The 17,503-nt window shown below is 37.5% G+C and overlaps 2 protein-coding genes across 6 annotated transcripts in view; one reads left to right on the forward strand and one right to left on the reverse strand.

Moving 5' to 3' along the window:
• The first annotated feature begins 73 nt into the window (after positions 1-73).
• On the forward strand, positions 74-4,258 carry LOC135324960 (mediator of RNA polymerase II transcription subunit 18). 2 transcript variants are annotated; one of them, XR_010386178.1, is made up of 3 exons: positions 74-259; positions 423-3,471; positions 3,769-4,258. XR_010386178.1 is itself a non-coding variant. In XM_064502172.1 (2 exons), exons 1-2 carry the CDS (start codon positions 187-189, stop codon positions 974-976), a joined length of 627 nt encoding a protein of 208 aa, XP_064358242.1. In that variant the 5' UTR covers positions 74-186; the 3' UTR covers positions 977-4,258. The 2 variants fall into 2 exon arrangements, 1 of the variants encoding a protein (XP_064358242.1); XM_064502172.1 differs by having other exon boundaries at positions 423-4,258.
• A 1,310-nt stretch (positions 4,259-5,568) lies between these two features.
• Positions 5,569-17,503, reverse strand: part of LOC135324959 (ceramide transfer protein) — a 75,241-nt gene continuing 63,306 nt past the window's right edge. For all 4 annotated transcript variants that reach the window (XM_064502169.1, XM_064502168.1, XM_064502171.1 and 1 more), the window contains 7 exons: positions 14,620-14,715; positions 13,844-13,976; positions 13,659-13,729; positions 12,167-12,295; positions 11,251-11,380; positions 9,529-9,665; positions 5,569-8,591 (listed from right to left, as the gene is read on the reverse strand). In XM_064502169.1, coding sequence (XP_064358239.1) covers positions 9,538-9,665; positions 11,251-11,380; positions 12,167-12,295; positions 13,659-13,729; positions 13,844-13,976; positions 14,620-14,715 — 687 coding nt within the window. In that variant the 3' untranslated portion in view covers positions 5,569-8,591; positions 9,529-9,537. The remainder of the gene's footprint in view (positions 8,592-9,528; positions 9,666-11,250; positions 11,381-12,166; positions 12,296-13,658; positions 13,730-13,843; positions 13,977-14,619; positions 14,716-17,503) is intronic.

The following is a 17,503-nucleotide window of genomic DNA, read 5'->3' on the forward strand; positions in this document are numbered from 1 at the left end:
ACCGCCCCGCCCCGCCCCGCCTCGCCGCGTCCCGCCGCGCCTCGCGGGGAAACGGCCGCGCGGCGCCTCCAGGCCGCGGGGGGGCGCTGGCGCTGCCGCGGCGGCGGCGGCTCCGCCCCGGCCCTGCTGCGTCGCGTCGCATCGCGTCGCGGGCGGCCTGGTCCCGGGCTCGGGCTGCGCGGCACCATGGAGGCGCCCCCCGTCACGATGATGCCCGTCACGGGCGGCACTATCAACATGATGGAGTACCTGCTCCAAGGTAGGCGCGGGCCGGGCCCGCAGCAGGCGGCGCGACGGGAGCCGCGGGGAGGGGGGCGGCGGTGTCCTTGTCCTAGGGCCTGGGGCCGGCGCGGGAGGGGGCTGTTGCGGGGGGCGGTGGTGCGCGTAGCGGGGTGCTCAGGGGCCTCCTCCGTCCCCTGCAGGCAGCGTTTTGGACCAGAGCTTGGAGAGCCTGCTGCACCGGCTGCGCGGCCTGTGCGACAACATGGAGCCAGAGACCTTCCTGGACCACGAGATGGTGTTCCTGCTGAAGGGGCAGCAGGCCAGCCCCTTCGTGCTGCGGGCGCGGCGCTCCATGGACAAGAGCGGCATGCCCTGGCACCTGCGCTACCTCGGCCAGCCCGAGATCGGGGACAAGAACCGGCACGCGCTGGTGCGCAACTGCGTCGACATCGCTACTTCGGACAACCTGACGGACTTCCTGGTGGAGATGGGCTTCCGCATGGACCACGAGTTTGTGGCCAAGGGACACGTGTTCCGCAAGGGCATCATGAAGATCGTCGTGTACAAGATCTTCCGCATCCTAATGCCAGGGAACACAGACAGCATCGAGCCCCTGTCTCTCTCCTACCTTGTTGAGCTTAACGTGGTAGCGCCAGCAGGACAGGACGTCGTTTCTGATGACATGAGGAACTTTGCTGAGCAACTAAAGCCTTTAGTTCACCTGGAAAAAATTGACCCCAAAAGGTTAATGTGATTGAAAAGCTAGGCAAGTAAGGCATTGGTTGTGGTAGTGTTTCCAGAGAGGCTATTCCTTCAAAACACCTTTTGAGGGCAAGTCAAAACTGGGGGAGGCGATAATATAATATATCAGTAGTTTTCCTCTTCTTATTAGAGAAAAATCAGTTAGAAAACATATGGCCTAACAATCCAAAACATCAAACTTACTGGAATTCATCCTTCTGTGTATCCACATCTCAGTGCTGCTTTTTTTTAGACACCATTCTCATATACTACCTAGCAATTCTTTTTCTTCCAAGTAATATCTGTTTAATGCAAGAGATAAAGTGGTGTTTAACATAAGCATAAAACCAGGAACTGTACACAGTATAAGAGAATAAGTGTATACCTATTTACAGTAAAATAGTAATAATATAGATAACAGCTAGAACAGATGATACTTTATAGTGAAACTGTTTCTGATAATAGCCAAAAATAGAATTGAAAAGCAGTTTAACAATATTACAATCACAAGAGGTATTCAGATTCTCTTTTTATCTGTTCCGTCTATTTCACTGAAGTTGGGTATGACAATCTCAGCTAATAAGATAGTAAATTACAGACTTTTTTATATTAGAGAACCCTCTCACCTTCTAGGTGATAGAAAAAACTGAAATAAGTAAGTTTCAGTTAAAAACGATTAAGAGTATCATACAGCTGTGAAGTTTACTACAGTAACCATTTTGTTTAGCATGTCAATAGTAGGATAGTTGCTTACCCTTGAATTCAGTGATACTTGAAATATGTTTGAGAGTTTCCAACTATAGTTCAAACAAAAAAGGTTGGGAAAACCAATAAAGATAACAAACGCATGTTTAAGTTTCTCATACTTTACAGAAGCTTAGAAGGTAACCATTTCACTTATTACTAAAATGCAGCAGCCTCTGCCAGAGACACTGTAATCTTTTAACATGCTACTCAGTGTATAACAGCTAAGGGTAATGACTTCCAAATACCACTCCTGTATGAAACTTCAGGAAGAAATTTCAAGTTAACTAAGTTTTCAACACTGGAATTTGGGCAGGTTAAACCATGTTAACTGGATTAGTGCTCATTGAGTGCATGCATCTCAAATGGTCCTCTGATGCATGCTTTAAGTCAGGAGGCGTAGGAAAAACTAAATATTCTAACACAGGTTCACTAAGCCAACTGGCTAAAGAATGCCATTACATTGAATACATAGCAATGATTTCCAAACAGGATATAAATGATGACACAGCCTATATGATTTTGCTCATTATCTAGGCTTGAAATATTTTGAGGGTGAGGACACATCTACATTTTGTCCATACTGAAGCATGACTTACTCTCATTAGATTGCATGTTATCCTGGGGTTTTGGATCTGTTTCTTTAGCATCATTCTATACAATTCCTGTTGTTACATGACATAGTTTTACAGGCCGTAGGAGGAAGCTGACCTTGCTGGGTTGCTCCATGGCTCAGCTTGCAATCCCACTCCATCTGGTGGTATTCCTCAGGGTTGATGTCACATCCTGCCTGTGTAGTACTGGCTGGAAATCTCCCTTGCCAAAGGCTTTGAAGATGCACAGTCTGTCTCTTGTGACATGAAATTTTAGAAAGCAATTCAATGAATCAGAAAAGTTCAGCATTATATGCTAGCTTTCAAAAGGTGCTTTCCTTTAGGCATACACAGATACATAGGAAACAGCAAATAGATAGGCCTTTCCCATTGCATCTGAAAATAACTTGGAAAAAAGAAAAGGAAGATAATTAGCACATACAGGGACAAAACAAACACAGAAGACTTGCTGAAGTGACTATAGAAGACTGTATATGCTCATGCTATTGACTATCAACAATGATGGCTTTAGTCTAAATACTCAGAAAAGTAACAATGAAGAAGTCAGCTTATCTCCCGGAGGCTCAATTGAGGCATTAAAAACATGCTGCATGGTAAAAGAAACTTCAGACTTCAGTCTTCAGTGTATAGTCACTTCCGATCTTCCCTGTTCCTGTATTTTTTCCTCTAAAAATGTAATAGTGAGAGTGTCCTCAAAAACAAAACACACACAAACACACCCACACCCCCCACTATGCACATTTAAGCACTCTGCTTTTTGTAAGGGGGGGAAAAAAGGCTGGTTACTCTAATGGTGGTAGAGAGAAAAATCCCACAGGGAATTCCAGGCAAACCAGCTCAGGCAAAGGGGACTGAATGGGAAGGTCCCTGTAACAGAAGTTTAAGCTTTAGATGACAGACTTAACTGTTGCTTGGTCTAATCTCTCTCCCTCTCTCTCTCAAAAAAAGTTAATTTTAAGGAGACTTAGTTTAACCTTTAAAACCTATTTTTAAAAAAAAACCCTAAAAATTGCTGCAATCCACATCACCAAGCTCTCTATATTCTAGCTGCAGTCCTACACATACAAGAGGCAGATGTGTACAGAGAAACAGCATTGTGTCAGTGGTTACAGCTGGGAAAAATGAACATTTTCAGGCACATAAAACTCAGGTACATGCTTTCTTTATCTAATGAAATATATTTTTCTCCTCCTACAAGACTTTTATAGCCAAGGACTAAAGATAATAGCAATACTATTAGTAGTACACTGATTAAGTTGTATGGTATAACCTTAACCTATTGTTAACTCATTATCTAGAGCCAAATTATCTTTAGTTATACATGTGACTACAGAAGAACCCAACCTGTCCTTACTAGCAACTGTGTATTTTTAAATTACAAGCATAACTTAAGAGACCAAGAATGCAACTGTATTCCCTTTTCTTTCTTTCTTTTTTTTTTTTCCAGCTAAAATAACTGCATTTTACAAAAACAGGGTCAGATAAGGGCTCTGCATTTATTCCATTGTATTACCTAAGGCCTGATACAGCCAAGCTCTTAGAGATTTCTGGTAAGTTTTCTTTTTGTCCTAATAATGCCTTCTGTCTCAAACTGTTTCTCCAGTCATACCTTCTTGGAATGTTTCTACAGCTTTTTTTGATTACTATATAGAGTGCAGAAATCCCTGCACAACAAATAGAGGCAGGATCATTACTGATCCATGAAGCACCAGCTATTTCTGCTATCAAGAAAGCTTGCTCTGCTGAAGCTCATTCGAAGCTCTGTGCTCTGCAGAGGCACAGTTCTTACTTCTCCATACTTTAGAAAGAACACAGAGTTTATCCTCTGGCAAAGGATCTGGATCTCCGTTCTTCCCATGGAAATGTTCTTAATGTTATTTCTGTACAAGAGAAGACAAAGGCTTAAATATAATTTTGGTTTGTGATGGCTTGGCTCATTGGTTGTACTGTTATTCTTTTCTCCTTTTATGCTGATAAAATCTTCAGTCAATATAGAGGAAGTTGTCTTTGAGACATTTCACTTTTTTTTTTTTATTCCAGCTCAGAATAGAAGCTAATTAAAATATTCAACTTTCCTAAAGACAGAATCCATTTCTCAGAATAGGCCTTTTCACCATGAGACATTTAAATAACTCTAAATAAATACATAAATACGGATTTGATACGTCCTCACAATTGGACATGTTAGACAAGCCCTTTCTTAACTTGTACCCTCCCCTAAGGATCCACAACTAGTTAATGTCAAAGATTAGACTTAGAAGGATCTTTAGCCCAACCTGATTTAGTAGTTAAGTTTTCCTGAATGAAAAGTTAATTATGTTCAAACAGTAATTTAAATAACAGCCTCTTCACCCTCAAGTCAGATCACTTTCCTCTATTTGCTGCAGTCTGACTGCATACCTCTATCATCATCATCTTCAGATCTTCCTGGAATACAGGACAATTGTAAGGATACCAAAATCACAATAAGCAAGCAGACCATGCTTCAGTTAGTCCAGGTGATCATCCACAGCTGCACAAACTAAACTCTTCAGAGGTACAGAGTTGGGTAAACACACACAATGCAGTTTTTCCTGATCCCAAAGAGATGCTACCAGAACACCTACTGGATCAGATTCTCCTGGGAACTTGCTCCAACTGACTGGGTTAAAGCAGCCCCAACAGACACTTAAAAGCATGGGCAGCAATGACCCATGCTTATGGATTTCAAGTCTTCTAATGACAGGTGAATAGCTGAAGACCTTGAAGATCAAGATGAAGCCACTTGAAGTGGGAATTAGCACACTAGTATAATATATAGTTTTAAGCCAGCAACATAACATTAAAATGTTCTTTGATACACAGAAGTCTCCATTCCCTTTACAGAAACAAATACATGCACTGAAGTCTTAACTGAATTTTAGAAGGCAACACTTAACCTAGTCAAAAAGAATTGTTTACCACTAATGAGTTCATTTTGGGAGATGCTGCCATACAGTGTAGTCTCGATATAAAACACCTTTTAACATGCTTCCGATACTCCAGTACAAAATGAGCTTTTCTATATAAAGACAGCTAATGTGGCATTCAAGTTTTCATTTCGGTAACCTCAATAATACAAGTAAGCTGCTTTCCTGTTAAGTTTTACATGCATTATAGTATTATATAAATTTCATACATTATCTAGAAGGTGGTTACAAGGTAGAATGTTTTAAATAGAAGTTTCTCCAAAGCACTATGTGTTAAAAAATAACTACAAACCAGGATATTTCTTCATAATATTTTTAATACTTTTCACTTTTAAATACTGGTTTTAAATTTGTGATTGTAACATGGAAGAGCCAACTTCTTTAAATTTTTAAAACTTATCATTAGGATCATAAAGCTATTATAGAACAAACAGTTACACTCTACACACTCAGGGTACTCAAAAATATGATTCATGTTTTGAGTCTGTAGATGAACAGTGGCAATTCAAATACAGCGTTATCTGTACAACTTGACAAAAATACAGGTGGACAATCTGATTAAAGAGAATCAGCACAACTTCAGATAAACCAGCTCAGCCCAGTTAAGTAAAAGGTACTTTTTTCAAAGTGCATGACATCTTTTCTACAGAAAACTTGTGAAAATAAGATGTGCAGGTTTTCAGGCAGGAGAATGACTCTCTCTCCTCATTATTGCCAATACAAGTTCTATCAAGTAATTTCTTTTGGATCTAGTTTGGCAACATACCCAATTCTCTGGAACAGCAGCAGATATCATTCAGAAAATTGGTAACTGGATTCTCAGCCCTTCAAATTGGTTCAACCTGTAAAATATCCATTCTACAGTCAAGGGGCTTCTTCTGGGAAGAAAACCATCGTGTATAAATTTAACAGTTCCATTAACCAGAAGAAGAGAACTCAGAGCGCACACGTGTGGGGCAGTGACTGGAGAAACAGGTGGCCTCAAGGGACAGGGAAAAGTCTTACAAAACCATAAAAGAAAGATTCCTTCCGGAAGAAAGGACATAACTGCTACTCACACATGGACAGTCTGAGAGGTCTACAGATAGTTTTATAGGTACTGATTGACCTCTTCAGTGCCTCAGTATTGCAATTCCTTCCATATTCAGTCAGAAGCCTCTTACAGTTCTGATTGGGCAGGGCTAGCTGTAGTGAAGTACCAGTGCCTTCATCTAGAAGTAGAATGTATCTTTACAAATAGTATCTGTAGTGTAATTTTATTTACAGAATAAATCACAAAAGTACATCACATTTAGTGCAAATGCAACTAATGATATAAGATTTATATACTGCTTTGTAAACTTTCCATACCTTTGTAAAATAAAGCTATCCAATTAAATTAAGAAACAGTTACTCGCCGGTATTCAACAACAATTACCAAAAATGGCAAATAAGGAGTTAAACTTTTTTTTTATTTTGGACAGTTTTTTTTTTCTTTCTTTCCTTTTCTCTCTCTATTATTTATTTATTTATTTATTTTTAAGTTCCCATCAGTGGCTATGGTGAATGAACCATCATTAGGTTGATTGTAAAAAGATGAAGTACATTTGAGGTAATAATTTTTTTTTTTTTTTAAACATCACTATATAAAATGCTCACTGGTGATATAGTAAACATGTACAAATTTTCATCTTATTTGCCTTACTAGCATTACCATATAGGCACTTTTCTACATATTCGAATCAACAGAATAATTCTGTAATAAGGCATATTCCATGCACACCATTAGAGAAAGGCAAATAAAAAAGGAAAAGTTATGGAGCATGAAATCTGCGTGCATGTATAATGTGTTATGTATGCTTTCATCTCCATAGAGAAGATGAACAGATAAAAGTTTTTCAACATTGTGCAGATGACATTTAATCATTTGCCAAATCTTCATTAAATAACTATCTTGTATTTACTTTCAGGCACCTACTATAATATATCAAATACGACTTTCAGCTTTCTTTTGAAAAAAATATATCTGAATCTTTTGTTTTGAGATATACAGGTTAGTGAAACACTCGGCAGTCTCTGAATAGTCTCCAACTACAGGACATGAATAAAAAGATCTCAAGAATGAGTACCTGTCTGCCACAGTTCTCTCCTAATGAGCATCTCCAGAATCAAAGGCAGGCAAAATATCTGACTTTTAAATTCTCACAGCAACTAAGGGGAACTTTCCAGTAGGAACTATGTATCCTCATAGCTCTCTGCTCGGTTTTTGATCAAGAGGTAAATAAAGTGACTCACATTTTCTATATGAACCTCATAGCATGGCTTTAAGATGAGGGGGAAAAACATGCAGGATCAGAAAATAATGTACTCATCCTCATTTCCAGACTGGGAATGTTGTCCTATCTAGTCCAAATTGCTTCAATAAATATTATAGTGTACCTTTCTCACAGCTTCAGGAAAGCCCTGGGTATCATGCAAGAAAGCAGTCCACATGTAGCATGGACAGATGACTTCTGGCTTTCAGCTTCTAGCTTTCGTGCCCTCTCATACAGAATCTACCTAGAAATTTCTGGATCATGTTTAATAACAAAAATTCTGCAGCACATATTACATAACTGAAAAATACAATAGAAATATAAAGATATCTGGAAAAAAATAAAGCTTTTCACACTCTTACTCCTTCAGACCCAAAGATCTTCATAAGAATAAGACAATAGAAAAGGCAAAGTCATAAGGATATTGACAGCCCTCAGTTATTAACTGACATTTTACATAACAAGATGATTCATTATAGAGACCAGCAGCAATGAACTATGATTATACAAAGCAAAACAAAACCTGCCAATAAGTCACCTAGGCTTTACTAAACTCCTCCTCCTCTCCCCTCAAATACCGCAGATTTTTGTGCATATAAAGCACATACAGTACGCTATATGTGCTTTTGTCTTTTGTGCTTTTTAGACATGCACAAAAACTGCTCAAGTATCTTAGGAAGGGTTAACAGTAAAATTCTGCAAGTTGTTTAAAATTAAAGCAGTAACCCAAGTTGGTGATTCAAAGTTGTACGTTCTTCCTCTTTTAAAGCAAGCAAATAAAAATAGAGCCATATACATGTTATCAATACATGTATTTATAATTACACACTGATTCAGCAGGAAAAGTTAGCAGGAGAGAGCTAGTGTTAAATATTCAGCCTCATGGTGTTGCAACATTTCTTCACTTCGGTATACAAAGCGTAGAACTTGGGCCATAAAAAGACTGCAGATCCTTCGTTCCAGCATGGAGTGCTCTATACATGGTTACTTCTCCAACGCGGAATGCTCACCCAGTCTTGCTCCAATCACTGTAGAAAGGCAAAGAAAATAAATTTTGAACACAAATAGGAGAACAAGAAATAGTAAGAAATTGTTAAATCCCTTAAATGATTTAGGAACACTGCTATGATCAGATTGGAACTGTCAGCTTACGTGTGACAGTTCAGTTTTTAATAGTTCACCTACACTAGTTTTCTGACAATATACAATTAAAAATGTGAATCAGATATTACAGGGATATCTGTTCCAGAAAGATCAAATGACTAAGACTTTTGGAGTTTGACATACTAAATAGAACCTAAGAACAGAGGTAGCCTGAAGTCATGCACAAAAAAGTGGTAAAAAACACATTTTCAGATCATGTTCTAATATTAGAACTACCAAATACTACTGTGCAGCTGAAATTCAATGGTTTGACACTACAGTTGTACATAATGGAATATACACTGTAAGGGTCTAAATATTGTCACAAAAAACAAGTAAATACTTATTTAGCACAAAGGCTTATATCTGACAAATTTAGATAGTCTACCAGGTGATGGGGAAATGCTTTTCTAATCTCCTGACACATCATCATCTAACTTTCAAATATTAAAATCATTTTGGATTAGTCCAATGACACAGACCATTAAAATATATCCACAGACTTCAGAACGCATCTGTAAATTCCTTTTCTTTATTGGGCCCACTAGAAAGACTGAAAGTGTAAGACAGTATTTTAAGTACTCCAGTGACTGAATTTCTCTTCTGTCAGAAAGGCTGTACTATTAATCAGAATCCTAAATCAAAATTATTCTGTTAATATAAAAGAATACCTTGGCCTTCGTAATATTGTCAGATGTCTGACCACAGAATTGAAAATATACATTAAATTCATGCTAATAAGACATTTCTAGATCAGACTCCTTTATTTGGCCTTAAGTATTTATAGCAGTAAAGCAAGAAAAGAAAAAAATTAATGCATACCTGCTAATACTAGAATAAAATAGGCTTTCCTGCTGTTTTCTCTTGCACATATGATGTAAAACGCTTCAAGAACTTGGGATACTCTCGTTTTGCCACTGCCCTTAACACTGATGCTGGCGCCCATCCTCCTGGGTTCACTAGGAGTAGACATTAAACTGGATTTAAATTGTATTCCACAAACCATGTATATGGCCAAATCAGTAAGTGTATAATATGAATACATTATGTCAGATTCCAACTCCAGACAAGCCTGGGGATTATACCAGAGAGGCTAAGTGCTCCCACACAGAGCTCAGTCATCATCTGAAAAGCAGGGCAGCATTCAGGTTGCATAATTGTAAAAATAGTAGGAGAGAGACATAGTGAGACACAGAAAATCCTATAATATATATATAACTTTATTCTTGCAATTCCCTTTCTGGAGTAACAGCAAAGAACAATCAACAGCAGTTTTAGGGGTTTTTTTTTTTTTTTTTTTTTTTTTTTAGGCCTTTACAACTTGTAACACTTCCTACTATTTTAAAACCCAAATTTAGTCCATTTTTATGGTGCCACTCTATTCAGAGAACATTAAAAACAATATTGTGTTGTGAGTCTTTGGAGAAGGCCCAAATCGAAGATTATATTCCTTAAGTACTTCTAAGAAACAACAGGAAAAAAATTTGAGTTACTACTTATTTTAAAGAAAATGAAAGTCAACTTATTGTTTGCCAGCTTCTCAGTAATCATTGCATTTATCTGCAGAATTGCTTCATGCCAATATTTTATAGATTTGTAAAGCATTTTAAGCAAAATTTGAACAGATTCTAAAATGTTCATATTCAGAGGTCAAATATTTTTCTGAAAGTTGCCACTTCTCATATAATCATAGTTCAAAACTTAATTTGCCAATTCAATTTTTTTTTAAACAATTTGGAAACATCTAAATAGAAAACAAATCAGCTTACCCCAGAGTTTAACATCATACAGTAATATTTATGCAGGATTTATAACAAATTATATCACTGCTATATAAGGGAAATGGTTACTGGAGCCATGAGAGTAATTGTTCAGACTTCCATTCTTTGGTAGGTCATGTAATAGGTGGTTACCAAAAATAAGCAGATGAGCTACCCTTAGAAATTTTTATTGTATCCCAATATTCCAACATTATTATTACATTTCTAAAGCCTGGGTACAGTAACAATACAGTTTGGCTTTGATAACCTTGCAGTCAGTTATAAGGATTCTATCAGTTAAAAAAAATCAAGAAATATGAGGACTGGATTATAGAGCTTGTAAACATCTTCATACAAAAATATATTTGTACCTTCTTAACATTGAGGGCAAGAATTGTATCTTCACTATCAGCAGCTTTTCAGCCCAACAGGCTGAATCAGGAGAAGAATTTTACAGCAACAAATGAATAAAAAGCACACTATTACTGAAACTAAAAGCTATGCCAAATCAACCCAGTTGCAGACATTTCTTCCTCCTGTCTCTCAAAAGGGTTTTTAGGACCAAGCTACACACTATTTTCATTTATTCCTCCTAGAATACCAAACAATGAATGATTCCATTAATTGTTGTAGCACATGATTTCAAGCCTTTCTGAACATAAAGAACACAAATGCAATCCTACAAAAGCTTAAAAGAAAACTCCATCAATTTTTTTTTTGCCAGCACTCAGATCCCCATAATTAGCATACACAGTGAATGCCATACTGCAAAAGTTGTACTTACCATTAGCTACATATGTAATCTTGCATAGGATGTTGTCCCTGCTTATTTCCTTGTTCCCCTCTGGTGGGCTGACTAACGTCTGACAAATCATAGCAATATTTATTTTTGCACGGACGCATCGGTTGTTCAGCTGCCAAAGAATGAAATACTTAGTTACCCCAAACCAAGTTTATTTCAGCATACTTGATTAATATTTTAATTTACTATAAAGTTTAAGATAGGTCAAAAGTCATGCTTCAGAGAGTTTGCATTCTAGCACTACATGGATGTAACATGAATGAAAAGATGGATGCATGGTGAATAAGGAAAGGGTTAAAACAAAATGCCTGAACTTCAGATTCCTGTTTGCTCAATACATTAGTAATGAATTACTTCACTTGTGACAAGTGAACAAGGAAGCATTTACAGAATGACATACTAGCATCTACAAATATCAGTTGGTAACTTTTCCATTATAAATAGGTAGTGGCATAGGAATAAGCACAGAAATACTCCAAAGAAAACAGTCACTGCTACTCTCTGACAAAACCAAGGCAGAACTGCGTAAAGTGAAGGTTTAACAGATCTCATATCTACAGTTATACAAGCTTATCCCTGTAACACTGTCTGACAACACTGAAGAGTTTTCATGGAATTACATCAGTATAACCTCAATTCTTTTAAGCATTATCACGTCTCCAGAAATTTTGCTTCCATTCTTCTGCAATACCTCAAACCAGCTCACTGCTGAGAAAAGGCAAAGCAGCTTTTGGCTCAGAACAACTTCATCAGGTCATGGTATCAACTGATTTAAACAAACTGTATTACTTTTCCTTAGAAGTTTTTTTTCCTTACACTATCATTGCAATATCATCATCACATAATAGAAGAATGGTATTTTGAAAGCATAGCTTGACAGAATGAAAACACCACTTACAGGAGCACTGTCATGTTCCACAGAGAAGTTGCACACAATCCACGTTTCAGGGTCATTTTCACTGAATGCTGGTATCTTTCTGATGGCAGACAAATACAGCACATCCCTTTGAGAAGCAGGCCACACCCTCTGTGGAAAAATAGTTGATTATAAGCTTTTCCAATTTTGCAAATTAAATACTTGTCTACTATCATGTGATAAAGGAAAAACAGAAGCATTATAAATAAGGTCAGTTATGTTATTTTTAAGGAAAACAGGTTCAAGTTGCATGCAACTTTAAATTGAAAGCAGAACACAATTACTGTACAGATGTATACTGGGTTACATGGCTACATTTTATTTTAAGACAAACTTAATTTTAAAAAGTTTAAGGCAAAAGTTTAAAACCTGTGAAAGGCAAGGAGTCTAGCAACAGCCGTTTTTCAGCAAACAAAGAGGCAGCTTCCCTACAATTTTCTCAACATCAGGTTTGCATTTTAGTTAATACTTGTACCCGCTAGTTCAGTTTGTTGCTTAACTGTAAGTAGATGTGTTTACAGTTAGAATGTCTCCATACACATACATACTGAGAGAGAAAGAGAAACATTTTTAACAGAAGTATTTTTTATAGAGCTATCATTTCAGAGACACAGATACGGTAAACTGAAATTATCTAGATAGAATGTTTCAGAAGTAAGATGTCTGATAAAATAAAATAAGCTACAGAAGCCATTTTCCTGATATTCTGGGTGGGGGGAGGGAAGAGAATCAACCCTATCTAAGTTTTACAACAACACTATAGAGTTCACACAACTGCTTTATTAAAAAAAAAAAAAAAAAGAAAGTCTTCTGTTATGGCAGTTTTCAGGTACCTGTGCTACAGGTGAAATGGTCCAAGAAAACAATTTGTTTTAATATCTAAGTATACTCATACTCAGCACCATGCAAGATTAAAGACGAATCTGTATACTTCATAGCCAGTTTTTTCTTGAACCCAACTGTTAGGGTAATTGTTGGGTTACAGTTTGAATGAGTATTTTGATAAAGATACACCAGAACTGGTAGTGGAAAAAAAAATAACTCAAGTTAAAAGAATAAGTGTATTATACCATTATCAGCAAATATACCACTTGCAATGCAAATGCATATGTCAACAGCATGCATTATTGCAAGCAAAACAAAACCACGCAATACAGTGGTATGAGTTTTTCTTCCTTGTAGTCAGTGTTGACCTAGTTTTAGGTGACCCTGTTTTGTTGGCAGTGATGTACTTAGGTTAAAAAGAGTTCTCACCTGTTATTACAAATTCTGACACATACATGCATAGCCAGTTATGCCATCAAACCAACTTCCAAAAATTGACAAACTTCAGTTTAATACAGAACTAGTTCTGAACTATTGTTTCAAACAGTATGTTAAGCTGTTACGTCACTGAAGTGTTTCATAATAAATTAGAACACACATGCCTCAGATTGTCTCAATAAGGTGGTGTATACAGCTTAAGCGTTATTACCTTATGTGTCTGGTAAATGATGATTGCATTGTCAGCTAATGTTTCCACAACATGGAAATTTTCAATTGTTGCTAAAAGAAAAAAAAGAAGGAAAAAATCCATCAACAAACAAGTATACAGACATTACGTCAAGATTATAAACAATATGCTTACTGATAAACAAAATGTAAGAACCAATTCCATACTTTCCCAGTCATTACGAACATCGACGTTCCAGAAGTAGTGGCAAACTTCATGCCCTGTTACACCTTTAACTGCATGTGTTGCCTTCAAAGGATCTAAAACTATTCCATTCTCTTCCACCTCTCTTCTGTAAACCTATGGCCAAATACAAAGAAACGCAGGACAGAAGTGTCAAAACTGTTTGTATTTAATTGTTTAAAATTTAATCATCTAAAAACAAAACAAAACAAAAAAACCCCTACCCACACGCTTACCTAGAAGACTAACGCAAATGATTTGACATGTCAGTGCTCCCTGGTAACTGCCAGTGTGGATGTTCTCACATGGCACATTGCAATGAAGTGAGAATGAGATAGTATTTTGAGAGTCTCTTCTCCAAAAATGGATTTAGCTACCTTACTTACCATCAGGCACAAGGATCATCACAAACACTTTACAGTAGAGTAAATGAAACAGTAACTTACTATCATATAATATTTCATATGAATTTTTATATCATTCTGATACCAAATGTTAAGTAGGAGAAAATAAGGAAGGAATCTGCAATGACATAAAGCTCTTGCAAGAGCTGGATAGGATTCCGCATGATTGAACTGATTAGTGGCTGTAGCTCTTGTGGACTCCAGCCCTAACCTAAAAACAATGTTATTCTCAAAGAGAACTATTAACAGCATAACTTGCTGAGTGATAGTACTCAAAAAGAAAAAAAAAATATTTTTCTTAATAGCATACCATCTTATATCAGCTAAGCAAAGAAACAAAAGGTTAAACTATTTACCTTCATTTCTCCTTCTTCTACCACTAGCTGCCAATTGGCATCTCCTCCTACATCTTGTAAAGAATAAGTCATATGATTTTGTACCATCTCTTCTACCTTTAAAGGAAAAAAGAAAAAGCACAATTTTTTAAAACATTCCATACATTTTCTTTGACTGGAAACTGTACAGTACTGGAAACCACAACAAGTCAAGGCTTCACATCTTGTGCAGGAGCTGAACTTGAACAGAACTCTCTATCAAAAGTAAGAGCAAGCAGATACTTTTGGCATTCAGAAACAAAAAACAAAAAGCTTGATTCAATTTCTGACTTCTTTCTTTATAGGTACTTCCTATCCTTCCTTTGTGGCTCTGAACTGTCAAAATTCACTATTTCACCTACTGACCACTTTATCTCAACATTTAAAAATTACTTTGCGTCTCTAAAGAGAATTACGATGCACTGCGAGATACGAAAGCCAACATTCAGCGAAGAGCATTTAGGAAACTGAACAAAGAGGGTGGGGAAAAAAGGACAGATCACCTAAAAATGTGAATACTATCAAAAACTTATATTGGAACCGCAGTCATGAGCAACACATGCCCTACTCTGTTTTACCAGCATCTTTACACAGTTGCCCACTGGAAAGAACTGAGGAACAGAAATGCTTAATTCCAGAAAAACTAAGATGATGCAGAAACTCCATTATTTTAAAATATTTAAGTAGTTAGGTGGACAGCTGTGTGCTTTTCTTCAAGGTCAGGTATTTAATACATTTTAATCAAGCTATATGAACAGCTCATTTTTTATTCCATATAATCTATATGAAAGAGGTAGTAGGACAATAAAAACTTTTTTTTTAAATATATCTACAATCTTATTCTATAATCTTATGTTTCTTTTGTTTCCCACTCCCCCCAATCCTCCCCACTATTTCCAAATCCTGCTCACAGTCAAATGAGTTTAGCACCCTAGAAAAGGAAGGAAGAAAGATATCCACTCACCATTTAACATGTACAAACATTGGGAACTTTTTTCCACCTTCAAAACTTAAAGGCAGGTGACTACTAGAAAACTTGTCACAACAAACAAATCTTGTGATTGTCACTATTTTCCTGAGTAACTAGAAATGTTTTTTAACTAAAGAAAAAGCACTTAAAACAAAGCTTAGCTGACTGATGAATACACTGATTAATCTAAGGAGCGCACAATCACAAGATCAGCACCCTGAATCTGTAAGTGCTTTCTGCTCAACTTCAAAAAACCATTTTATACATATACACACACACACTAGGCTTCATAACATAATGCATTTAACTGAGTGAGTAGTACAAGTAGAAAGCAAAACTAAGGAGTATTTGATGACCTTTTCTAATATGATATAGAATTAAAAGATCTTATTTACATTCAATATAAAGCGGTAACTTTGTTCATACTATACACTGTTTGGGCAACACATAAGACTAGGAAGAAAAAAGGTAATTGATTCAAGCCGAAATCCTCCAAGTATAACAAAGTAAAACACATTGGATGGAATCTTTATCTTAACTACAGATTTTGCTACAGAAACCCAAGTTAAGAGTACAGAATTTTTTCTCCTGTTGCAGGGAAGGCTAGCGCAAGACTTGTGTTTCTGCTTCTATGAAGGCCATCTTTTCCTGTCAGTTACTAAAAGGCTTCCTACAAAAGGTCTATTTTCTTTCTCAGGACACTCTTTATGATAGCACAGTCCAAGTGAGGTAGAAAGGTAGACTATTTAAAACTTCAATTTACTAGCAGTAGGCCACACTTCTTTCAGAAGAGGATCCTCACCATGCTCCCAAACTTCCCCTGCAATACCTTCAGGTCCCTATCCCTCTGTCCTCCCCCAGGTCTTAACCTTCTATGGATACAGTTTACTTTATGCTTATGTTCTGTATTTTTGCTGCTTCTGCTTTATGCTAAAGGCAGTCAGAGGAGGGGAAGGGCAAGGAAAGAGACGCAGACACCCACAGCAGCACACGCCAAATGGCTTAAAGCCTTTGGAATTTCTCAGCAGTTGGCTCCTGAATTCCTCTGAAAACTTGAAAGGCTTTTTTAGTATATGTTGATTTTTTTTTCCCCACGGTCTTACCTTAGATGGTAAAGTTTAACTCCTGCTAATAAGACACATGACGCGGATCATCTTTCAGAGAGCTGCTCTTTAAGTTAGCAGAAGCAGAGAAGCATCACCACTGCAACTTTCAGAGCAGAGCGAACACTTCATTCCACTAACAAAAGCAATTACTTCTATTTGAGCAAGGAACTGCAGTGCCCGCAACTGGCTTGTGCATGCTGCCTGTCCAAACAGCACGCAGTTTACCCCACAGGTCGCTGTCAGCCTGCATCTATTCCAGCTGCCACACTGGGCACAGAGTCAAGATTCACAACTTCTTTGCTGCTGGGTAGGACACACGATTCCCTCCAGGTTACTGGCAGGCTGCAGGCACAGTCTGCAAATATACTTGTATCCTCTGTCATGCAGGCTTAGTCCGCAACCTTAAGTGGGCAGACCTTCACCTAAAAGACCCTCAAAACAGCTCAAGCTGTTTAGAGAACTGATAGTTCTTTAAGAAATGAGAAAGTCATCTGCAAAACATCTGCAAAGTTTAAACCCAAACCTCTCACTCAACTGACAAAGACAAATCAATACTTTCTGAAGGCACCCTGAGGAAATAGCTCCCATGAGGATACATAAACAAAGTAATTGCTTTGTAAGAGCAGAAATTTTTACCTTACTGTCACATAATTACCTCCTTTTCCAAATATCCAAAAATAACGGAGTACAATACCTGAATTGTCCTTCGCCCCATCGTAAAGATTGGACAGTCTTTCAACTAAAGAGGGTGAAGAACCCCAGTGCATCATCAACCAGTAGCCAGCATTAT

The sequence above is a fragment of the Dromaius novaehollandiae genome, chromosome Z (genome assembly GCF_036370855.1).
Source record: "Dromaius novaehollandiae isolate bDroNov1 chromosome Z, bDroNov1.hap1, whole genome shotgun sequence".
In the NCBI taxonomy this organism is placed as follows: domain Eukaryota; kingdom Metazoa; phylum Chordata; class Aves; order Casuariiformes; family Dromaiidae; genus Dromaius; species Dromaius novaehollandiae.

What these genes read in the sequence shown, in the direction of transcription:
- LOC135324960 (XM_064502172.1), top strand. Translation starts at nt 187, where the DNA reads ATGGAGGCGCCCCCCGTCACGATGATGCCCGTCACGGGCGGCACTATC. An exon ending in GATGGAGTACCTGCTCCAAG is followed by an intron (nt 260 to 422) that starts GTAGGCGCGGGC and finishes CGTCCCCTGCAG; the next exon opens with GCAGCGTTTTGGACCAGAGC.